Consider the following 23,853-nt stretch of genomic DNA (forward strand, 5'->3'; position numbering starts at 1 on the left):
TGACCGAGAGAAGCAGTACACACCTAGATATCGCGCCTTCCGACGCCATGAGAATCATCACAAGCTCTTGAATATATGGAATGAACCCCCAAGGAAGTTTGAGTTGCTAAGATTCCCCTATGTAGATACGACTAACTCGTTCCACTAACACCCATGTATGTACCCGCCTACACCCGCAGTATCTGAAGTGAGGTCGAGCATGTCCTATTCATCGAATCATGTTCTGGTCACGATCAGCCTACGTACAGTCCTTCTGCTAAACTTCAAGGACACAAGTTCACGAATCCCAGCTTTACAGATCCAAAATCTCCACCTCATATATATGTACCGCGCTTATCGGAGAAATCTTCCATCATAAGACCAGAGAGACCATCCTAGAATTTCCTGAGTCGCACGAAATGGCCGTCTCGAGTGTCTGCCGCTTGCTACCCACGGGCTGAATAGTTGCAGTCGACATTATTTTATCATCTAAAGAAGCCTAGCATATCCGGAGCGCGGATGTTTTCCCTAGCGTCGATGCTACAAAGCATCATATCCGCGAGGCCCCACTTTTCTTTTCGACGACTACCTTTTGCACTTTAGCCCACTAGGTAGTGGTGATGCCTGCAAAAGATCTGGACATCTTGAAACAACTTTGACGTACATATCGGTTGATCGAGCGTACGTCTGCTACCAGTGTTGAATATTTTAGGAGCTTGTGTTTATTGCCAAAATGCCACAGACGAACGTTGTGGTGCTTGGGTGTGTGCTGTGCCCCGCGTTCACTTTTCGTGTATCCTTTGTTTCGAGGATTATAATCATCGAGATGCTGGGCTGATACTTGTGCGTACAGTGCAGGCGTAATCGGCCTTACAACAGCTCTGCTGCTCTCTCGCGACGAGCGGTACAGTGTCACTGTGATTGCGAAGCATATGCCTGGGGACTATGACAGTGTCGAGTATGCGTCACCATGGTATGATCCACTACATCCACCTAGAAGACACGCTGAATCGTGGACTGATCCTTACCATGATGGCTTAGGGCAGGCGCCAGCTTTGAGCCGTAAGTCACAGCTCCATTTGCACATCGGACCATCATCTATCCTCACATTACCATATCACAGTCCAGCCTACACAGCCGATCCCTAACAAGAGTAACAGCGTGGGCGCCGAGGGTACACCAGCTCAACAGTACGAGCGCGACACCGGGCCCATTCTATTCCGTCTCTGCCGTGAGGTGCCCGAATCCGGTATCGTATTCAACCGTACGGTCTGCCCCTTTCTTGCGACCCCTGCGAAGATCTTGCCAAGACTAAAAGAACCCACTAGAATGCACAATCTACAACCGCCATAAAGACGCCTCTACGCCCATCGGCCAATGGTTCGCCGCAGCCGTCAGTCCTTCGCCATGGTTCACCTCTATAGTCGAGGACTTCCGCGTACTGCCACGCTCCGAGCTCCCCGCTGACGTCGATTCAGCGTCGACGTTCCGCACTGTGTGTATCAACACAGCCGTCTACTTGCCATGGCTTCTCGGGCAATGTCTTGCGCATGGAGCCGTCGTGCGGCGCGGTACTGTCGCGCACGTGGCTGAGGCAGGCGCGCTTCACCATAGCGGGAACAGAACAGATATCATTGTGAATTGTGTGGGCTTAGGAGCGCGAGCGTTGGGCGGGGTGAAGGATGGCTTGGTGTATCCGGCCAGGGGACAGACGGTGTTGGTTAGGCAGGAGCCTATGCAGATGACGACGGTGAGTGGGACGGATGATGGACCGGAGGAGGTTGTGTATACGATGACGAGGGCGGGTGGTACGGTTTATCCTCAATTCTTGATACGCCTGTGCTGAAACATAGTGCTAGGTGGAGGTACCATTCTCGGCGGGTGCTTGCAGGCGAATAACTGGAACGCACAAGTCGACCTGAACCTCGCGAATCGGATCATGAAGCGCTGTGTGGCGCTGGTTCCCAAGCTTACCGACGGTAAGGGATATGAGGCTCTTGATGTCGTCAAGCACAACGTTGGCATGCGACCGCTCAGGGAGGGTGGACCACGTGTTGATGTTGACACTGTGAATGGCTTCAGGGTTGTGCACCAGTATGGCCATGGTGGCGGTGGCTATCAGATGAGCTGGGGTAGTGCCAAAGAAGCCGTAAGGCTTGTTAATCAGCTGCGGGGCGAAAGAAGCCGTCTCTGAAGTTCAGCGATATGTGAGCTAAGAACAGCTGAGACAGAGAGATCGGTTATAATATTGAACGCTCATAGTTTCTCCATAGCAGGATAAAACTCATCATCATCCTGTTCCCCGTCTATTTGGAGTAGGTGATTCTCCTCTTCAATCGCTCTATAGTCTCGTCGCCATCTTTTCAGACCGGCATACGTGTTTCCCTTTCGTATCTCCGTAGTCTCTCCCATCGTACCGAAAGACACATGTTCAACTTTGTCGAACAGGCGCTCGAACCTTGAGTCTTCTGCTTCACTTTCTTCCACCAAAACGCCGAAACGAAGTTTCGTACGGGACAACTCTGCAGGGAATGGATCACTTCCGAGGCATGCACCAACACTGAGACGATCTAGGGTTGGGTTTCGACAGGTTACGAGGATGCGGCTAAACAGCGTGTCACTAGCGACACCGTTTCTCCACATACTGTAGAATCCAATCAGCATGGCTGCGAGTGTAACTAAGATGACAATTGCGTAGCCTGTGTCTATTAGCACTTCTGAGCCTGAAGTTCAAAGCAACACTCACCAATCCACAAGCTTTCCTGTTGGTAGAAGTAGACATTCTCATGCTTGGATTTTTGGCAAGAGACAGACTCGGACGTAACGACCCCCAAGTTCTCAGATAGAAGAGATATTAACATGTCGTCATATGTGTCCACCATCGTTTTCATCAACGCGTCGACTGGATAGTTCGTCGTCACATTGATCATTTTGGTCTCTGAGATATCACTTTGGGTCAAGGGATAATTTTCGTTGACCATGATTGTACCTCTGAGGAAGACTCGGAGCAAGTAGCCGATAGCGTGGTATGTTGAGATCAGTTTGTAGGTCTTGACATCCTCGGTAGGACGAACAAACTCAGACTCGGGGCCGATCATGTACTCCTGTGTTTCTTCAGGATCCCGTGTAATAGTGGTGTTGATGATCGGGTAGAGATAGTCATGGTTAGTGACGTTCGAGTGCTGATTCCCCTCGGCGTATGTAAGATTGACAGTGTAGTCGGTGACGTAGTGTTCGCACCTGAAGATTTTAGGTACGTGAACGGTCTTCCATTTCTTGCGGTAAGGGGAGTCGTCAGGGTATGGTTCGCTCGTATTTACAGCATAACCAATCCAGATGACAGGTTCAGCTTTGAGGACACCAAGGTCTGTAGGAACTGGGTCGAGGTAGGTCCCGTTGCTTTGCGTTCTCACATAGTCAGCTGTGTCGACATCTGACACATATATGTTGTTACCCTTGGGTGCAAGGAGTGACATGTTGAAAGGAGAACCCGCATCTACGAGCTTTTCATTGTCAGCATCTTCGCCGCTTGCTAGCTCGTCGCATTTATAACCGGGACCAATGAGATGGACGGTATAAGTGCAGTTCCATCCCGCTTCACAATGGGTATTCAAGGAATTATCTGGTTGTACAGGTCTTTTCAGATATATTGCGGTATTGACGAGTCGTTTCGTGTCCTTTGAAGGCTGGTCGAAGTAGTCAAACCAGCCTTCGGTCTTTTGCTTGAGATCTGTGCTATTGTAAAAGATCAAAGATCGAAAGCCTTTCTGGGAGTCGTTCCTGAAATCGTAGATGCCCTCCAGGCCGAAGTCAATGGCCGGCGCACTAGTACAAGTGGCATTGATCACACTCTGCGTAATGTCTGTAGTTAGAGAAGCAGGCGATAGCAGCGCTGCGATTGGTATTAGCCATGATGCGACTGCCATGAGAACAGCCAGCTTTGCATTGCGAATCATTTCCCACTTTATGAACATGGTCGGATCTTCTGTGGCGGCAAAGAGTCCATCAATTGCGCCCATAGTCATGGCCTTTTTCCTGAATGTCTGCCATATCCTTTGTCTGTAACTGAGAATAACGCTACCGACGAGTGTCGCTTTCGTGAAGAAGGCCAAAGCTGTGCCGTAACGCACCATCCATAACTGATTGTCCGCAGGTTTGCCGTTCAACTTCATGTAGAAGATGTGATGGGCGATGGCGCCAAGAACACCAAGGAAGAAGAGAAGCACCATGAGGAAAGGTGTGACCTGAGACTTGGTCAATGACGACTCTTTTGACAGTGTTGGTGTGGGGGTATTCATACCCAATGTACTTTCCAGACTGCTATCTCACGGGCTCTTCTCTCAACAAGCCTCTCTGTATCGACATCTGTTCTGAAACGTCCAAGAGAGTATAGCGATGGAGTCTGCATGCTCTTCCGCGGCTGTTTGTCATCTGCGCCCGACGTCTCTGAGATTGTTCTGTAGTGGGCTTCACCACTCCGGCTGCTGCCAGCCGGTGGGAAGTACGAATCATGAGGTGACACGGAGCGTCCTCGGCGCGAATGTGTACTTGGAGGCGTGCGAGCATAGTCATCGAGCTCCATGGCATGAACAGGGTCGTAAAGCTCAGGAGAAAGGTGAGGAGAGGAGTTGCGCGAACGTGCTCGCGGACGATGTGGTTCCTCCATGGGTGAAGAGTGTCTGCGATACTCTCTGTCTACATTGGGCTTTCAGTAAGACCGGGCCAGGAACACCACGGGCAAGGGTATCGATACGTACCCTCAAATAAAAACTCCGTTCTGTTTCCTCAGGGTGTAGCCTGTTCTGACGGCGATCACGGACCAATCATGGGAGAACGACTCGGGGCTCTTGCGGCCACAGCATCAGCTCAAGCAAGCAAGCAAGCAAGCAGGGAGCAAGGGCAAAGTGTATTTGAGGTCGAAACATAAGGCAGGGAGGGCGCTAAGCTTCACAGCATAAAATTCCAGGACGCGACAAGGTTGAGGCTGAGGAGCGGGCGGTGATGATCGGCAGCAACGGTGATGGACTCTGGGCGTGGGCTTGGGGGTAAACAAGCCATGCCTATCATGACTGGTATAGTGTTGTAGCTAATATAAGAAAATATAAAAGGGGGGGCCTTGGAGGCCGAATGGGCTGGCGCATCGAAGGTCTGGCCCACTGCCCACCCTGACTCTAAGGGACTGAGGGGTCTACTCATCAGCTACTGACCGCTGTCCGCTCAGCCCACGCCCATTTTGTGGACCTCTAGGCTGTTTTGCTGTTCTCCTACCCGCCCAACTCGGGGAGCCCTAAGGTAATTAGTAGCGACCCTGGGCCGGCCCTTCAACCCACCTGGCACCCTCCAGCCGCAGGCCCACAGGATAGATATCACACACAGTATGTACAGTATTAAGCGCCGTCGCGAAAAATTGCTCCTTTCAACATGACCGATAATTGTTGATACAGGCACACTGTAGATTGTACATAACCTTACATTGCTCAGTCTCACGAACCGTTAACTTGGATGCAGTCAAACCACAAGTCTGAGGGCAGTAGAGGTCTCACCTGTGTTCGAGAACCTGCATCAATGCACCAACGCAGCATCCATCAACCTTCCGCCTAGTCACACGTCATAACTACTACAAGGTACAGTTCGCCAATTGAACTGTGCCACGGCTTCATCTCAGGAGCTTTGTGCAATGCTCAATGTTCCAAAGCTACAGTGAGTGCAGTGCCTACCTGTTGTGGCTGAAGAGCGTGGATTGTCACTTGGGAGGCTGGAGGCCTAGCCAGCATGCAGGATGGATGACCCGTCAAGAGACTAGTTAGTCATGTACTCAAGTGCCATGCCATTCAATGACGAGATGTAGCATTCCTTTGAACGTTTGATTTCATGAGAATTAGACCTCTTTGTATCACAAACATAGGCCACGTCGCCTAGAGCCGCCCAAAACCGTCACAACCAGCTGAGGTACTACAATACTACCGCAATCATTCGAACACATTCAGGCTATCTTGATCGTAAGCTTACCAAAATGCTGTGTCACAGTTAGCGCTGAGTCAACGTCATACCAATCACTGGGCATCCGGGATCAACAAAGGTGGTAGTTGCGTACCTTCTGATCCCACATATACTGATATGCTTCCTTAGCCTGCTCCAGACCAAACACTTTCTCATCGACGACCGGCTTGATATTGTTGGCCTCAATCGCGGCATTCATCTCCTCAAACTGCAGTCTTGAGCCAACCAGCAGGCCCCGAATTGTCGCTACATTCGTCAATGCATCCAGGAATGTGGGTTGCTTCTCAGCCTTTCCACCACCAAGAAATCCTATGATGCTGATGGTTCCCTCCATACGAATCGCCTTGAGGGACTGCGCCATGGTAGTTGGGCCCCCAACTTCAAGGATATGATGCACACCACCGCCACCCGCAATCTTTGCAGCTTCTTCGCCCCAGTTGGGGTTCTCCTTGTAGTTGATCACGTGGTCGGCGCCGAGCTGCTTGAGAGTTTGAGTCTTTTCTGCGGACGATGTAGTAGAGATTACTCTGGCTCCTGCGGCTTTGGCGAACTGGAAACACGTGAGTCCAAAGGGCAGGCCACAGAGAAAGGGGAGCCTACCTGAAGAGCAAATATACTGACACCACCAGTGCCTTGTGTAAGAACCCAGTCACCAGCCTTCAACTGCTTACCTGTAATGCCATAGAGGGCGTTCCACGCAGTCAGACCCGCACACGGGAGAGTGGCCGCCTCCATGAAGTTGAGGTTCTGCGGAGCGGCAACAACACTTTGCTCGTTGTAGGCACCGTACTGTCGAAGAGCTCCATCGACGAGACCACCCAGGCCAGTCTTGGCCGAGATCGGATCCAGCGCACCAGCGAGATGACCCGCGTTGAACAGCGTTGTCACGTTGTCGCCAATCTTGAAGCGTGTGACCTTCTCGCCCACAGCGTCGACTACTCCAGCACCATCTGAAGCTGGGACGACACCGTCTCTCTGGCCGAAGGGGTACATTCCTTTTGGAATAATAAGATCTCTGTAGTTCAAGCTAGCGGCGTGGACTGGCCGCAACTGTCAGTGCGCATATCGTTTGCCAAATTCTACAGAACTGTACATACATTTGATGAGCACTTCATTGGGTCCGGGCTTCGGAACTTCAGCATCCTCTGTGAATTTCAAGGAGTCGAAACCATCTTTACCCTCAACGGTCCATTGCTGTTGGGTTGAAGGTGCCATTTCAAACTGCCGTCTTTACTATTAGGCAATAGCTATACAAAGGTATAGTAGTGTGTACTCTGCTCTTAAGCTTTGTGATACTTTAATACTTGATGCCAGCGGCTGCCATCGAATGACCGGTACCATTTATATGTTTTCACCATGACGCCATGAAGCCCCCAGACTGAGAAACCCGAGCTTGATCCGATGACAGGGTACCTAGTACCTACTAACAGCTAGGTCTTTGCCGAGTACATTTGTAAGCCTCAAGGAACCTCCTAGAGATAGCCGAGTATGTAGGTAGTTTCATAGATGCATAGAGATCACCATCGTCTTGATACGATACCGATGTCATGTCGAGTCTCAAGGATTTTGACAGCAGTAATCTTGGTGACTGCTATAGTAGGAGGAATACGAAGCAAGCAACACTTTCACGTACAATCCTCCACAGCGCAACAACCAATACTGCTTACGAATGTAGGCACTGTATCAAGTTACGTATCGCTGCACAGCCACAGGTAGTCTCAGCTTCTCCAGCCAGAGTCTGTGGGGCATCGCGCGTGTGGAAATGCGGAGGTGTGCAACTGCGCGAATGTAAGATGCCTGACGCCACGCTGCTGGTTGTTGATTCGCTCGCGTCGGGGCACTGCGGTATTGCGTAGACTTGCATATGATGACGACTAAGAGCCCAAGTAGTTAGGCTCGCAAGAACCTACATCCAAATCCTGAATTGGTGGCAATGCTGGCACTGATGGCACTGCGGGCGATGATGATGATGATGAGGATGATGATGGGCGAAAGATAGTGGGCACAAGTTTCAAGATCCTGCCTATGGACGGTTTGAGGGCAGGGAAAGTTACGTGCGAAACCTGGCACAGCAGCGGACATTCCACGTCGACAGATGCCCTGACGTATTGTGTGGTGTGTTATACTGTCAACTAATACTAGAACAGGCTAGGTATCTGGCTAAGTCCCAAGGTTCGTCACCGATAGTGGAGGCCCGAAGGTCTATACTGGAATTCGTATAGGTATGTTGGTAGGGTCCTTTTGACGTGTTTCTACTACGCTGCCATCCCTTTAATTTGGTCTGTCGCCAACGAACTCTCGATATTTCAAGAAATCGTGTTGAGTCTATCGTCTCCGATCAAGCCTCTAAAGCTTTCTAGGCGCTCTGCTTGGCCACGCCTTGATTGATTCTTTGCCGTTGCCACAAACCCCTGGGGCTGTGCAATTTGTGGAGATCCCGCTGTGGCGCATCCATTCATCACCATTTGTACGGGCATCAATCTTTTGATACAAAACAGCCGCGCCTGCACTGCTGCTTTACCATTCACCACTTCCTTGGGCCTTTCCCTTCGGCTTTCTCTTTGCGCGAAACACTTCAATTCTCAACTTGTGCTGCAGCTGCAATTATTGCTCCTGCAAACGACCAAACAAAGGTGATTCGGATCGGTGATCAGCATTTCATAGCGCGCGCCGCATTCCAGTACCAGTAATTACCAGCACCAACCAGTACCAGCACGGCCCTCCCAATCACCTGTTGACCTACACCTCTTTTCCTCCATCGGCCCTCATCGCAAAATTCCATTTCTCCACGACCATCAGTCATCACCGCGGCATCGCAACAACGCAAAAGCGTTTGCGACAAAGAAGCGGATCCAGGTACAAGATCGTGTTCCGACATCAACCCTGACCTATTCTCCGGAGGCTGTGTTCGCTTAGTGTGTTTCCACGTCGTCGCCATGCGTAAGATGCCTTTCCCCACCTCACCCTTGAATAACCCTGTCTCCTTTAGCATTCTTCTGATCACACATCAATGACCATCTCGGCTGACCATGTTACGTTTAGATCGCGTCAAGTCGAAAGCTAGACATTATGCTCGTAGCGATTCGGGCTCCAGTGGTGGCTTTAGTCTCTTTAGAACCACTTCAAAGGGTTCAAGAAGGTCATTGTCCTCCTCTCAAGATATCGAATCTGGTCTACAAGTCCCCCATAACAATGCTTCACAAACAAACTTGAGCGACATTCAGGAAAGAGCAAGCCAAGGAAGAATTTCGCAAGATGGTGAACGGACGCAGCCCACCTCATCAACCACCGAGCATACTACTAACGGCTTTTCTGAGAAGACAAGTCAGGGTTCGGGAAACAGTACTGAACCTACGAATGGAAACGTGGAGAAGGGAATAGAGAGTGGGACGAGACGCCGTGGGATCCATTTGCCATTCATGAGGAAAGGGAAGGACGATTCGGAGAGTTCTGCTGTCCAGGATGATGAGGAGAAAAAGAAGACAATCAACAGAAATTGGAAGCATAACCCCGCGCCAATATGGCAACAGGTCAAGTTCATCCTGTTGGAAAACTGGCTGAACGTGTTACTGGTCGCTTGTCCTGTTGGTATCGCTCTCAAGGCAGCCGACAGCAATCCGTATGCTGTCTTTGTCGTCAACTTTATCGCAATTATCCCTCTGGCTGGCTTGCTCAGTAACAGTACCGAGCAGCTGGCTCTGTACACCGGTGAAACTCTTGGTGGCTTACTGAACGCATCTTTCGGGTAAGTACATGATACAGCCAAGCCTTGCCGAGATTATTGCTAAGACATGTCAGAAATGCCGTGGAGCTTATTGTTTCCATCCAGGCCTTGGTAAAAGGCGAAATAGTTATCGTCAAGACGTCGCTCATCGGTAGTATCCTATCCAATCTGCTTCTCGTATTGGGTATGGCGTTCTTCTTTGGTGGCATCAATCGCGTCGAGCAATTCTTCAACGTCACTGTGGCGCAGACTGCTGCTAGCCTGTTGGCCCTTTCAATTGGCGCTTTGATAGTTCCGACTGTCTTTCGCGATTGGACTCCAATCGATGGAGGTACCGAGCAAGAAACCGATCTACAGAACAAAGTAGAAGCCCTTTCTCGTGGCACATCTATCATTCTTTTGATCATTTACGGATGTTATCTTTTCTTCCAGCTTAAGTCCCACAAGAGCATGTACAATGAGAAGAGCGAGAAGGGAATCAAGCGCAATCTGCGAGGCAGGCCAACAGAAGGTGAGGCCTTGAAAGCCATCGCAAATGCTGGCGCTGGTTCAGGTGCCGTTGTTGGTGGTCACATCAACGCGGAGAGAAACTCTGCCTACGAACCGGAAGAAGAGGACGAGGAGGAAGAGCTGCCTGAACTATCTGTATGGATGGCGGTTCTGTTCCTATCCATCTCGACCGCTCTCGTTGCTGTGAATTCTGAGTTCATGGTTGACGGTATCGATTTCATCACTGCACCTCCTAGCCCCGTCAGTAAGACATTTGTTGGTTTGATCCTCATTCCCATCGTTGGTAATGCTGCTGAGCATGCCACTGCTGTCACTGTCGCCATTAAGGACAAGATGGATCTTGCTATTGGAGTTGCTGTCGGCTCCTCTATGCAAATTGCTCTTCTGGTACTTCCTCTCATCGATGTTATTGGTTGGATCACTCAGTCCAAAGACTGCATGGGCAATGAGATGTCCCTCAGCTTTGATGGTTTCGTAAGTGCTTGGAATTTATATTGTAAAACTTGTGCTAACCATTCAAAGCAACTTGCTCTCATCTTCGTTGCTGTTCTCCTCGTCAACTACTTGATACAAGATGGAAAGTCTCATTGGCTGGAAGGCGTCTTGCTCATGGGCATGTACATCATCATTGCAACCGCAGGGTGGTTCTACCCTACTACAGACGACTGTCAGGCGTGATACATCACACGGCGGCAGACCACAGTCTTACTTACTTCACTTGCCCGGCGTTGGAGGATTTCCTTGTGAAGATATCTGGACACAGATGTCTATACGATACCCAGTCTCTTCAGCCATGGCCGCGAGCCTACCTAGCTTGGAGATCTCTGCGACAGACCTGTGATTACCACTCGGGACTCGAAACACGCTCCATATCGAACTTTGTCGAGCTCAAATGCCCATCGGAACCGTCTCGAGAAATCACGGGTTTAATACATAGTTGCGTCAGTGCATAAGCTTTCTTCCCTTTGTGATCTGTACATAGTCGATATTACTTAACTAATCTGGTTTGCTGGCGATGCTCGTTAAGATAAGAAGAAAATGAACCCTGAAAGAAATGCAACCTTTCGTACAGTAGTGATGTCTCTTATGTAAGTTGGAAATGTTTACAGCCAGAATCCAGGTCATTATAATGCAAAAGGAGCCTGAAAGGTTCGTCCCAACATCCTTATAGTTGATCACCGGTAGAGTAATCGATACTGACCATACCTGTGAAGGAGGTACCTGATGCGCTATCATGCCTTTTTCGACTATTTCCCTACTTAGCTACATCAAAATTTGTACTCAAACAAGCTACACTCGAGTGCACTCGTTTCACTCATGATCACCGCAAGCTCCTGCTCTAGCCGCTCACTCCCGCAGCAGGCATCCTGAGTTGAGTGAAACCAGATTTTTTCAGAACTACTTAAGCTCATCACTTGAGGATGATCCTCTATCTCTTCTACACCTTACCTCAGCTCACCTTACGCTTCCACGACCTTCTCTTGATTGATTCCTCTTCCTGTCTACTTCTATAAATGACTACCTGAGAATTCTCTCCTTTGTCCCACCCTCTCGCTTACCGCCGGTCTAACTTGCAACGCTTTCCGCTGAATAGATTGCTACTATCCAGGCTTCAACTAGTATCTTACTTCCAGTTTTTGTCTCTCTTGTTTTATCTTATCTTCTTTATTGCCATCGTTCCTAATTCACCCTCTGAAGCCCTGGTCCTCAGATCGTCCACTTTGTGGTCACTTCATAACGAATCTTACCCTACGCCTTTCACGCTTCTTCGGCTTGACTTGACCACGTACAGCTCTGGAGGTCACCCTTCAAGGACCACGCTTCAACAGAATCACACAGGCCCTAGCCTGACTTCGATTCTGACAAACCCATCCTAAAACCAATTCACATATCGCAGATCTGCTTTCATTCTTTTTCCTCTTCGTCCAAACATATCTCAGCTTGTGGCAATCGCCAAACTTTACACCCATTGAGAGTGTGAGGTCTCACCAAAATCTACAACAGCACTTGAAAGTTGTCACGACGCATTCCCAGTTTACTGCCGTTCATTTCCTTCAGTAAAGGTTCGTGGCGCTATGGGTGCCTCCATCGCTCCTCGCACTGATGCCCTAGTCAATTTCACCTCCGACAATCCTGTCGTCAATTCCGTTGAAGGAAATTGCTCGCTTGAAGAACTGGAATCTTCAAACTCTGCTTTCTACGATGATGAGCTCTTGCAGGGACTCCACGGTGCTGTGGAAGACGCTCAGGTCTCCAACACCGATGATGATGATGATTCGAGTGACGCAGGTCTCTCAGATACAGAGATTAGCTGTGACGGAATCGCAGGGGCCTCTGCGAAATCAAGAGTCGACTCGGTTCATCGCTCACCAGGCCCTCCGAAAGGAAATTCACCTGAAGACCGAGATGTGCTGATGTCTGACCCGGAGTCACCTATACACCACACTGCGCTCAATATCCAGGATCTTCCAGCTGAACGAGCTCCGGAATGTTCTGATGGGTCTCCAAAAATGGGCTATATGGCGACGTGGAATCCACATGGCCACGCGGGGGCTAACGATGACGCCGGTGGTACTAATCCAACAAACGTCACGCCTGTCATGTCTCTATTCGGACCAAAGAAACTTCAGCAAGTCGACTTTCCAAACTCTAATATCGCTACGTCAGGCTTGTTCGAACACTCGGTCATTTCTCCTGAGCATTCAGCTGCAAGACAACAACGGAGGTTCCCTTCCCCGGATGTTGCAAACTCAGTTGCAGTTGGCGACATCAGAGATAGTACGATCCCTGATTCAAATGCAACTGCGTCTATACCAGATGCGGGTGCTCTACCAATCACATTCGATTGTGATCCTGAGTCACTCTTCTTGCACCCCAACGAAGGCTGTTCTGGCAGTCATAGTAGCGTAGTATCGTCATTGCAGGAAACCCAAACTGGATGCAGCGGTCTTCAGCGCTCCGATGATGAGCACAATATGTCGGAGGCCTTATCAGCTTGTACGCCATCATCTCTCTCGTCAACGGCTGGACGGAAACCAAATCTTGTCCAGCAAAGGATAAAAGACGCACAGGCAAAGGCCAGGATGAATAGCTCTTCAGGCTCTGGCATGCATAGTGCTTTCAGTGCAACCAGTAGCGGAGCTGTTGATCGTTCATTAGAGGAGTACAGGAGAGAGCATAAAGCGCTCGTCGATAAGAAGACACGACTTCAAGAGACTGCTGGTGAACTCGATGCTTTCGAATATGAAATCGAACTACAGAAAATCGAAAATCAGATTAACGATTCAGATCGCCGTCGGCAAATGAACGAATCTTACTTGTCAACGAGCCAGTCAGCATATGAGAGCTTGGAAGACATTACTTCATGCAATAATGGTCCAGGTCGAAAGCGCCGGTTCGAGGGCGGAGAATATGATGATTTAAGCGACAATGACGATAACGACAACGACAACGGGCTTCAATCAGACAACGAACAGACGACATCAAGCGTACCCAAGCTGCCATCTAAGGCCAGGAAGACGAAAGCTGCAGCGAAGGATTTGCAGCAATCTGAAGATGTTCAGTTTGAGGAACGGCCGAAGAAGAAGAGGAAGTCTGGAAAAGGTCAAAGCAAAAGCGACTGCGGTGGTATCTCCAAGGCACCGAAGAAAGCAAGCAGAAAGACTACAGGCAAAGGAGCAGAAAAGAAGTCAAAGAACAAACAAAAAACAATGCTGGACTTTAATAGTCTGACTACAGCAAACTTGATTCGAGATGCGCAGGGCAACAATGAAGCTGGTGCAGCTCCGACTTTCACTGCCACCACCCGTCACCAGGCATATAAGCAACTGGTTGCTTCGGTGGCTGTGGAACACTATGGCACAGCAGAAATGGACAAAACGTTTCTAGCGCGCGCTACGAAGGAGTTCACTGGACACTCGCACGCTTGTAAGCCAGACGGCCAAGGAGGTTGGCTTATTCGAGGTATGAAAAGCAGCTTGACCAACTTCCAGGTGCTGGGATCCTCGTTCATGCGGAAGCGTGAGACTGGGAGTGATGAGCCCCGTGGAGGTATCTTGGCCGATCATATGGGACTCGGGAAGACAGTCCAAGCGTGAGCCACATTATCACCAGTTCATCAGGAGACAGAGCTAACCTATACAGTCTCGCCGTGATTATGAATGGAAACTTCACCCGTGGTGATGGTCCCAGAACGACACTCATTGTTGCACCATCTTCACTATGCCTACAGTGGTTCAGCGAAATCCTCTTGCACTGTCAGCAGAAAGCCTACGGAAAAGTCTTGAAGTGGTTCGCCGGACACCGTCTTGACTCAAATGATGTCCCCGGAGCCATAGCTGGTTATGATATAGTCATCACCACATACACGGAGATCCTCCGCTCCTACCCCTTTGAAGAAACACCATTATGGTGCCAAACAGCGGAGCAAAAGGATCTGTGGTGGAAAGATTGGTTTGAGAAAGAGTGAGTCTCAGCTCAATCATCCCCTTTGCTCGGGAATACTGCTCACATTTTCTAGGAAGGGGCCTTTTCATCGCATTCGTTTCCTTCGAATTATCTTGGACGAAGCACAGGCTATCAAGACATATACGTCGAAAACATCTATCTCGTGCCGATCGTTGAGGGCTGTTCATAAATGGGCAATATCTGCTACACCAATCATGAATAAATGCACAGAACTCTATCCGTAAGTCATATCTCTTCCCTTTAGAAAGCCAGCTAATAGTCTTGTAGCTACTTCAAGTTCCTGCGTGTTCCTAACACGGGAACGTTCGAAATCTTCAAGGAGAATTACACCGGGGACCCATCCAAACTTCGCCGCCTACATGCACAACTCAATAAATTCATGGTGCGGCGTACACATAAAGACCAACTGTTTGGCGCACCTCTTGTCCAACTTCCAACCGCTACAGAACATATCACATGGCTCAAGTTCAATCAAATCGAGAAGAGGGTCTATGACATCGTGAGTAATAGAATACAAGAACGCATCAGAGACTTTCGGCGCACCGGGACTCTGGAGCAGAACTACACAAATATGCTTACATGGCTACTTCGGCTACGCCAACTCACCTGCCATATCCTGCTCCTAGAGGTTGTTTGTAAAGATCTTCTCGAGCCCCAAGACTATGTACAACTTATAGATCTTGCAAAAGAAGAAGCTCATGCCAGGCAGCAAGACGGTCAGGGTCTTCTTCTCGTACAACTCAGGAAACTGCTAGCTAGTCAAGCAGCCAACTCAAGTAGGAAAAATATTGCACGGGTTGACACCAATCAAGTTGAGGCCGCCTTGTCACACATCGACCTCAATGAGACTGGCAAAGATCATGGTCTCACGTACAAGTTCAAGGAATATCTTGATTCTTTGAAAAGGGGACAGAATTGGGCTGAAGTCAATCGTCGCACTATATGTCCTTTCTGCGGCAATCTTCCGGAGAATCCTGTTCTCTCAAATTGCTTACACATTCATTGTAAGGACTGCGTTGAGCAAATGCAGCAAATTGCTGCGCTCAGAGATATGGAAGCGGCCCGCTGTGGGCAATGCACTGAGCCCTTTCATGAACTGAAAGACCTGGCTGCTTCCTACAATGAGGCGGCGGCTTCAACAGCTGCAGAGTTTGCCGATGGCGGAAAGGGGAAAAAGGGGAAGGGCAAAGGGAAAGGCAAGAGGAACAACAAGGACAACTCTACTGACGGAGGACTTGACCCGGATGAGGCAGCACTGATCTCTCAGATCAATCTCAACGAAGTCGTACTCCCGTCTCCCAAGACCTTGGCTGTCAAGGCGCAGCTCCTAAACTGGTTTGCAGAAGATCCCAAGACCAAAGTGATAGTCTACACACAATTCAACCCCATGATCCATATCCTTGCCAAGGTCTGCGCCCAAGAAGGGTGGGATTCCGTCAAGGTAAGTCAGCAAGGACTTGAGCTCTTTGTCAAACTGACACACATAGTTCTATGGTGGAATGTCCATGCACGCACGGGACATTGCCATTCGGAAATTTGCCGGGCCTGACTGTCGAGTTTTCATTGCATCGCTGAAATGCGGTGGTCTGGGTCTCAACTTGACCATGGCTTCGAAAGTCATCTGCATTGATCCCTGGTGGAATGAGTCGGTCGATCAGCAGGCTTTTGGTCGCGTCTTCCGAATCGGCCAGAAGAACGAGACACACTTCACGCGGTTGTTCATCTCGAATACCGTGGATGATCATATGTACAAGATGCAGGAGAGAAAGCAAGCAGAGATTGATGGCGTTATGGACAGAAATGGGAAGAGCAAGTGAGTTTGGCGGGTCTAGAATACGTGTCCGTTCTGCAGAGCTAACAAATGCCCCAGAATGTCGGTCAAGGAGCTTGCCGCTTTGTTCGAACCTAGATCAGGCGAGACTGCGGACGAGGACACCGGTTTCATCATGGTCGAGGACCCAGATGAGTCATATGTACCGTGTCCTCCCTCTAATAGCAACGAGCAGCTGGGGACGGGAGATCTCTTATGAGCACAATGTCGAATCTAGTATCGACAGCTTGGATTTATTTGGGTTCACGGGTTTGGTCTGCTAAGATGAGGCATTTCCAGCACACGTTTCAGGAGTTCAGGTCCTATTGTCCACTTTGAAACGACGTTGAGCGACTGGAGGATACGACGCACGCGAGCATCTTCTTTTTACAAAACGCCCTCGAAATCTACTCTTTTTATACCCGTCTCTCATGATATTCTGGCTTTTGGCCCTTCATCGCGGCGCTCTGTGGCTTCAAAGGGTTATCAATATTGGTTATACTCGGCAGCAGGATTATAGGGTAATGATGCTCTCCATTCATGAAGGGTGGTACCAAATTAGTACGGCGTTGGAGATCTCACTTTGATATATTTACAGCAAGTCCATCGTCATCGACGACCAAGTGGCAATTAGGGGTTCTGGCTGCACATTTAAAGCATAGTTAGCTTTCTCATTCCAATATGAAAATGTCTAAATCACTCAGATATCATGATGTTTTTGAATGACAATTTGAAGGACGATACTCGTGTGAGCAGTAGGATTACTACCTAGTCGTACGTGGTATGACTAATCATCACCTACATAGCACAGCTACGGTACTGTACTAGCGTGATAGGGATCGATAAGGGCCACAGACCGTAAACTGATCAAAACATATAGTTGCTCTTTTGCTTCTTGCAGCTTTACATCTTGTCTACACTACGGTCGCCCCAATGTGGTGAAGTAGAGTGAGTGTCGGCGATGACTTGGAAAGTCCATGTGCTGGTGTAAACCAAAAAGTCAAGTGAATGTAAGTGTATCATCATTATTCTCCTTTTAGACTGGTGGCGGATCCGGATAATGGTGTTCAGCTGCGTGGAACGCCACCAAACCACCACCGACCCGCATCTCTCTACCTATCAAGACCCCCACCAATCTGATGCTCCTTCCATGCTCTGATAAGGAATTGTCGTGGGGAACAACACCTCTTTGCTTGTTCTAACAATTCCCCTCCGTATCTTCACATTCACTCCAACCGACCTTGATGCCGACCTACCTGTGCCATAGAGCATCTATGTTTGCTTCACCCGCCATGAGCTTCTTCGTACGTCGCGACACATGCACGCCAGTGTGACCGCCGAATACCCCATTGAGCTTCTAGCACTTGCACCCACGCGCCAATTGCAGGCATGCCGGATTTCGATCAGTTGCCCTCCTTTTCGCATAAGCATCAACTAGACCTGTCAGCCGATACACCTCAGCCAGATGAGCAGACCAAGCAGGGACGGCCCAAAGGCTCGCGGAAGAAAGACCTCAACGACGAAGCGAATAAGAAAAGGAGGTGTATATCGAGCGCGTGTGTGCCATGTCGCAAGAGAAAGAGTAAATGCGATGGCTCGACGCCAGCGTGCTCGGCTTGCGCTGCAGTATACCGGACAGAGGTAGGATCACATACTACGATTTGACAGCTTGGCGGCTTGCAGTCACAAGGCTGATGATGTTCAGTGTCGATATGATCCATCCTCTGATCATCGTCGCAAAGGCGTATACAAACGCGATATCGACAATCTAAAGACTCGAAACTCTACTCTACAGACTCTCATACAGGCCATCCTCAACTACCCTGAAGATGAAGCGCACAGCCTCGTACGGCAGATACGGACATGTGAGAGTCTGGATACTGTAGCGGACAGCATACTGGCACGGGAAAATGGACTTGAGGAAGAAGAGGAGGAGGAAGGGGAACCTGCGTCGCCGGATGAGTACGTGGAGCCGACTTTCGAATCGCATCTGTCTGGGAAGATGGGTGATTTACTACTAGAGGACGGTACGAGGAGATATATTGGAGGAACGTCTGTTCTACTTAACGTGGGTATGGACTCGGAATTTGACAACCAATTTATGGCACCTGCTCTGCAGGACCACTATGCGTCTGGCAGTCCTGCGACATCATGGACAAACATTACATCTGATGCGGATTTGGTCACACATCTCCTGAACATGTATTTTACGTGGCACTATACCTTTTTTACGACTCTATCTAAAAGTCTATTCTACAGAGACTTCTTCCTGGGAAAGCCGCACCACTCTTCAACGCAGCAGCCCGAATATTGCTCTCCGCTACTGGTCAATGCGATGCTGGCGCTTGGTTGCCATTTCACATCTATGCCAGGAGCAAGAGAGAATAAAGATGACTCTGCAACATCCGGAGACCACTTCTTCCGCGAAGCGAAGCGCTTATTGATGGAAGGCGATTTACATGAGAAGCCACGCCTCTCAACAGTACAAGCACTAGCTTTGATGTCAGTCCGAGAAGCCGGCTGTGGAAGAGAGGCAAAGGGATGGGTCTACAGCGGTATGAGCTTCCGGATGGCGTGTGACTTGGGCCTGCATCTCGACTCAGGGAGCATGCCGTCATCCAAGCAATCTGAAGAAGCTGAAGACGCACGACGTATCACGTTCTGGGGCTGCTTTCTGTTTGACAAATGCTGGTCCAACTATCTCGGCCGCCTGCCGCAGTTGACACGAAACATCATTACCGTACCCAAGTTTGATGTCTTTCCAACCGAAGACGCGGAAACATGGTCAGCCTACACAGACTCGGGGTATAGCCAGGCACATGCGCAGCCATCGAGAACACGAGCTGTTGGAAGGCAAATATCAGCGTTGTGTGAGATCAGTGCGGATCTCATAAATAACTTCTACAACCCGACGGACATAGACAAGTCGAAGAATAAGCAGGCCGAGCTGAAGAAGTTGAGCGATATACACCAAAGACTAGAGACGTGGCGGAGAGAATTGCCAAAAGAGCTTGAGCCTAAGGAAGGTGGCCTGCCAAGTATGCTAGTGATGCAGTGAGTCCAATGTATTCATTTGACGTCAAAGCGTCACTGACTCCAGCAGCATGTTTTTCCAGCTCCTCTATATTCACCTCTTCCGTCCCTTTCTCAAATACAATCCTTCCTCATCGCCTCTACCTGCACACGTCTCACCCCGTAAACTCTGTACCCAAGCCGCCGCTACAATCTCTAAACTCCTCCGCCTGTACAAGCGTTCCCATGGGCTACGCCAGATTTGCAATATCGCTGTATACATCGCGCATTCAGCGTGTACCATCCACCTCCTCAATCTGCCCGATAAGATCGCCCGCCGTGACATCGTTCACGGTGTCAAGCATCTGGAGGAAATTGCCGAAGGCTGGTTATGTGCGAGACGCGCCCTCGGCATTTTGAATATATTGGCGCAGAAATGGAAAGTTGACCTCCCGGAAGACGCTGCGACCGTACTTGAGCGCGCAGATAGTAAGTTTGGATCCTACCAAGGCTCTCATACAACGCCCACGACGAGTCCGCGCAGCCTGCAGGGTGTCAATCCAGCCGAGCCTACCCAAGCCCCGTATGCCATGACCAGCATTAGCATGCACACAGTGCCGAATTACTACACTATAAACAACAGTATGGGCTACACCACCGCCGGCGTCAATCCGAACACATATGCAGACCCATATGCAACAACTCGTGCGCTCCCACCAAACACCGTCGCGAACTTCGCGCAGATCCAACAAGCACGCCAATTACTACAAGCAAGTCCCCGATCCGGCCAACATATCACCCTCAGCAATACTGCAGCAAGTAGTTCCCTCAGCACAACTGCAAACAGCACACCACCAACGACCACCGGCACGACGGGTGGTTCTCCTAGCGAGATCTTCGGAGACCAGCAACTAGTACCGCGCAACGAAGACCAGTGGTATTTGCGTGATCAGAGCCAATTAGCAAGTGGCTTTGGAAATTGGGATTTCGGTGACAGTTTTGGGATTAGCAATACTGGGAACCATATTGGTGGTGTAGCAAGCGCATTCGGCGGTGGCCAGCAAGTTTTTTCGCAAGCAAATGTAGCGAGTGGAGCAGGGCTTGCGGGCGTCCTTGGGAGCTTGGAGGGCTTGAATGGCCTGGGCAATGATAATGAGGCGGACTGGTATCAGTAATCTACACGATGATGGTACCATTTGGAGCCTGGCAACATGGGTTTATGCATAGCGATGGGGCTTGGGTGAGTTTTGCCGGGTGCAGCATATGACGGTGAGGCGCTGGACTGTAGGTATAATTCGGGTCCAATGTATATACGAATCTCTCTCGTCTTTGAAGCGCACGCACGTCTCGACTCGAGACGGAGCATCGTGACATTTTTGCTGACGGCATGAAATGTAATGCCAACAATGAAACAACAACAAGCCTCACTCTTACACATCTCACATCTCACAAAACCCAAAATAGCCTCCCCCCCCCCCCCCCCCGCTTGCCCCTACAACAACCCACTCAGCCAGTCTCTACGTCGCCCGCACCACATAAACGGGCAACCTCCCACACACGACTCCGTCGTCGAAGCCAGTGGTCACACAGACCCACTGCACTAGCCAGTCACAGCATGCGTCGTCCGTCGTCCGGGACAAAGAGGACAAAGGAGTTCTGTCGTACGAGGACTTTCTATGCGTGGGATGGGTGGCGGGAAACGCGGGATATGTGTGGAGTCGGTCTTTCGCGCTTTGTGTTTCTTTGGGACTAAGGGGACCGGGTTAAAGCGCTTATGGATGCTTACGAGGGTGCTAAACAGAGTCTGTATATTTGTTGGTGACAAGGGTCGTATGTGTGGCCATTCGATTTGCTCTTGCATGGCATAATACATCAATGGTGTATGCTAAAAGCTACTGGACTACTAGGCGGATCGGAGCGAAAGAAAGAGGTTCAAGATCTGACTCTTGCATGCTATTCAGCTTCCGTGGAAGGTTTATTGGTGGCTATCGATATCATCATAACTATCACGATGTATTGCTGTTGCCCATCATCTACATCACTGCAGATGCAACCAGACGCAGGCCATTGTCTGGCATTCCATCGATCAGACACAGTCCATACCTTGGACAATTGAATTCGAGGCTTGTGTACATGGGTTCATCTTGTAGAGAGGTTCGAAAGTTTGAATTCTCCCAAGGTCCTGTGCGAAGTCATGAAAGAGGAGTTTGGGGTCAGGGGGAGATATTTATATGGCTTCTAGTGGTATGGCTACGTGTTGAACGAAAGGGGATGAGTTAAAGAGAAGTGCCGGGTGAGTTTTTGAGGTGGAGAACTCGATTACTTATGCCAATGCGCGGGAAGGGCACTTTACAGTTGCTGCATAACACCGCTAGAAGGATACAATGCTGACGACCATCGCCGGTGAGCTCTATCATCGTAGCTGCTCGAGACTGGGAATACCGAGAGCCAAGCATGTCGTATGCTCAACATAGACGACACCACATGGCCCCTACGTGGAACCTCAAGAAAGACATATACCTGTTGTTGACGCAGCAAGGAGAAAGAGAAAGTAGAGATACTGGAGGGAGTCTATATACACTTGAGTAATGCCGGGTATGGTGTGGGAAGGTATGAGCGCCGGGTAGGTCTCGCTACAAAGTATTTTCACAGGTCCGTAATGAGTCAGCAGATTGTGCGTTTACAGGAAGAGTTTGATGAAACTTAGAGTCGCACTAATTTCATCACCGTCACAGCTACATAATGGTAAGAATCATCATCGTGCCTGGTCCATCAGGACTACATGTTTGACACGTCTTCACTGCCACATATGACATTCGAGGGTTGTTCGAGACATCGTAGACAAGCTCAACTCGCGAGCCTGGCCGCCATGCTGCTTGTCAGATGGGATGCCCAGATCTATGAGAAGAGAATATACAGGCTGGAAAGAAGTGGAGATAGAGGGGATTGTATTCTTATATGCATGACATATGATAGGTAGGCTCTGAAAAGGGGTGATCATGCCGGGTATGACCTCTTGCGAGGTCCACATTCACAGAAGACTGCAATAACAGATGTATCCATGAACTATGTAACTTGTTCTCTTCACCGAGAATACAAACATAACACGTTCTAGAAACCTCGCGGAAAACCATCTCGATGATAGGGTAGATGTGAACACGGAACAGTGATGATTTGCATCATCATCAAGCCTAGTTCAAACGATCGTAGTTAGCATCAGATATGAGCCACTGGGACATTGAGAGTAGTGTAAATTCGACAACAACACATACACTCGCTTGGTTGTACCTAACCAGCGCAACATATCCAGGGCGTCTTATTAGAGGGTGCAAAGAACACATATCACTCCCAGTTGCGACGTAGAGTATAGAAACTTACTTATCTCCACGTCGGATATTTACTTCGAGAGAAGAAGGAAGAAAGAAAGTGATTTATTAATTCGAATAAGCTTTCCTATAAGCTTGTTGTGTCGGGTTGGCATACGAGTCAGCCTGCAAGGATCTCGGAAGGTAATATACAAGTCAATTCACAGATATCCGTTGAGGCCCCTTGGTTAGTTCCGTCTGTAGGATGAATACTAGGATACGTCATCATCAACTCGACAAAGATCGGACCCGACACAAGGTTCCGATGCACATTAGCATCATGAATTTCCATCACCGTATACTTCCCACCGACTCAACGGAAAGACACATCTGATCAATTGTGGAGAAAATGCGACCTGTGCCCTACTTTTTGACCGACACCCACGACTGCATGAACCGGCTTGCACTAATGCCTAAAAGAAGTACTTCATTGTAGCTGCTGAGACGCCGCCGTCGTCGTCTTCATGACCATATACTGGGTCGATATCGGAGGGCACAGCCCACCTGTGGAGAGACAGAAGAGAGAGTCTTAGGTGATATGATGTTATATACACCTCGCGCAACGAAGACTTTGCCGGGTACGCTAGAAGGGTGTAGATTGCTCTTCACAGTGCTAGATAGGTATGTTAGGTGCTCACAGATGTGTCCTTATTCACAGAAACCCACGCGAGTGAGTGTGAATAATGAATGAGCAAGATGTACCGCTATCGGTCGGTAGGCATTAGCACCACCAAATCACGTCAGTGATTGTCATCATGACTATCACTGGTGCTACTAATCGCGTAAGCCGCGCTGAAGTGATTAGGAAGCATGTCAAGGTGTGTAGCATACTCAACAGAGTTGAACAGCAAAAGGCTTACCTGCGAAATCTCGAAATGCGGACGGTCATCTAGTACTCTCCAAAGTGCGCTTGACCAAAGACTCGAAGGTGTAATCAATATGCGAGAAGACCGGTAGGGGCGGCGGAATATATACAGTGGGAACCC

The 23,853-nt window shown here is 49.4% G+C and overlaps 7 protein-coding genes across 7 annotated transcripts; 4 read left to right on the forward strand and 3 right to left on the reverse strand.

Moving 5' to 3' along the window:
- Nucleotides 1-712: 712 nt before the first annotated feature.
- Nucleotides 713-2,173, forward strand: EJ05DRAFT_488116 (D-amino-acid oxidase; the record flags this gene model as incomplete). The annotated part of the gene is made up of 5 exons (XM_033745674.1): nucleotides 713-741; nucleotides 833-1,041; nucleotides 1,103-1,243; nucleotides 1,308-1,787; nucleotides 1,839-2,173. 5 exons carry the CDS (start codon nucleotides 713-715, stop codon nucleotides 2,171-2,173), a joined length of 1,194 nt encoding a protein of 397 aa, XP_033597782.1.
- Nucleotides 2,174-2,204: 31 nt separating this feature from the next.
- EJ05DRAFT_98513 (uncharacterized protein) lies at nucleotides 2,205-4,813 on the reverse strand. Its single transcript, XM_033750120.1, has 4 exons — nucleotides 4,737-4,813; nucleotides 4,289-4,674; nucleotides 2,726-4,223; nucleotides 2,205-2,678 (listed from the first exon to the last, which is right to left on the reverse strand). Exons 2-4 carry the CDS (start codon nucleotides 4,643-4,645, stop codon nucleotides 2,236-2,238), a joined length of 2,298 nt encoding a protein of 765 aa, XP_033597783.1. The 5' UTR covers nucleotides 4,646-4,674; nucleotides 4,737-4,813; the 3' UTR covers nucleotides 2,205-2,235.
- A 330-nt stretch (nucleotides 4,814-5,143) lies between these two features.
- Nucleotides 5,144-5,571, reverse strand: EJ05DRAFT_478351 (uncharacterized protein). The gene is made up of 3 exons (XM_033744445.1): nucleotides 5,488-5,571; nucleotides 5,424-5,437; nucleotides 5,144-5,354 (listed from the first exon to the last, which is right to left on the reverse strand). The coding sequence occupies exons 1-3, from the start codon at nucleotides 5,559-5,561 to the stop codon at nucleotides 5,197-5,199; spliced, it is 246 nt and encodes an 81-aa protein (XP_033597784.1). The 5' UTR covers nucleotides 5,562-5,571; the 3' UTR covers nucleotides 5,144-5,196.
- On the reverse strand, nucleotides 5,543-7,360 carry EJ05DRAFT_98543 (NAD(P)-binding protein). The gene is made up of 5 exons (XM_033750121.1): nucleotides 7,077-7,360; nucleotides 6,580-7,019; nucleotides 6,074-6,529; nucleotides 5,841-5,995; nucleotides 5,543-5,778 (listed from the first exon to the last, which is right to left on the reverse strand). The coding sequence occupies exons 1-4, from the start codon at nucleotides 7,192-7,194 to the stop codon at nucleotides 5,963-5,965; spliced, it is 1,047 nt and encodes a 348-aa protein (XP_033597785.1). The 5' UTR covers nucleotides 7,195-7,360; the 3' UTR covers nucleotides 5,543-5,778; nucleotides 5,841-5,962.
- Nucleotides 7,361-9,008: 1,648 nt separating this feature from the next.
- Nucleotides 9,009-10,891, forward strand: EJ05DRAFT_502803 (Calcium/proton exchanger; the record flags this gene model as incomplete). The annotated part of the gene is made up of 3 exons (XM_033747311.1): nucleotides 9,009-9,724; nucleotides 9,778-10,687; nucleotides 10,736-10,891. 3 exons carry the CDS (start codon nucleotides 9,009-9,011, stop codon nucleotides 10,889-10,891), a joined length of 1,782 nt encoding a protein of 593 aa, XP_033597786.1.
- A 1,074-nt stretch (nucleotides 10,892-11,965) lies between these two features.
- EJ05DRAFT_540093 (uncharacterized protein) lies at nucleotides 11,966-17,180 on the forward strand. Its single transcript, XM_033749576.1, has 6 exons — nucleotides 11,966-14,306; nucleotides 14,357-14,677; nucleotides 14,733-14,900; nucleotides 14,948-16,121; nucleotides 16,168-16,493; nucleotides 16,551-17,180. The coding sequence occupies exons 1-6, from the start codon at nucleotides 12,289-12,291 to the stop codon at nucleotides 16,708-16,710; spliced, it is 4,167 nt and encodes a 1,388-aa protein (XP_033597787.1). The 5' UTR covers nucleotides 11,966-12,288; the 3' UTR covers nucleotides 16,711-17,180.
- A 699-nt stretch (nucleotides 17,181-17,879) lies between these two features.
- On the forward strand, nucleotides 17,880-20,677 carry EJ05DRAFT_488121 (uncharacterized protein; the record flags this gene model as incomplete). The annotated part of the gene is made up of 3 exons (XM_033745675.1): nucleotides 17,880-18,131; nucleotides 18,196-19,544; nucleotides 19,594-20,677. The coding sequence occupies 3 exons, from the start codon at nucleotides 17,880-17,882 to the stop codon at nucleotides 20,675-20,677; spliced, it is 2,685 nt and encodes an 894-aa protein (XP_033597788.1).
- Nucleotides 20,678-23,853: the final 3,176 nt, after the last annotated feature.

The sequence above is a fragment of the Pseudovirgaria hyperparasitica genome (genome assembly GCF_010093815.1).
Source record: "Pseudovirgaria hyperparasitica strain CBS 121739 unplaced genomic scaffold EJ05scaffold_13, whole genome shotgun sequence".
In the NCBI taxonomy this organism is placed as follows: domain Eukaryota; kingdom Fungi; phylum Ascomycota; class Dothideomycetes; order Acrospermales; family Acrospermaceae; genus Pseudovirgaria; species Pseudovirgaria hyperparasitica.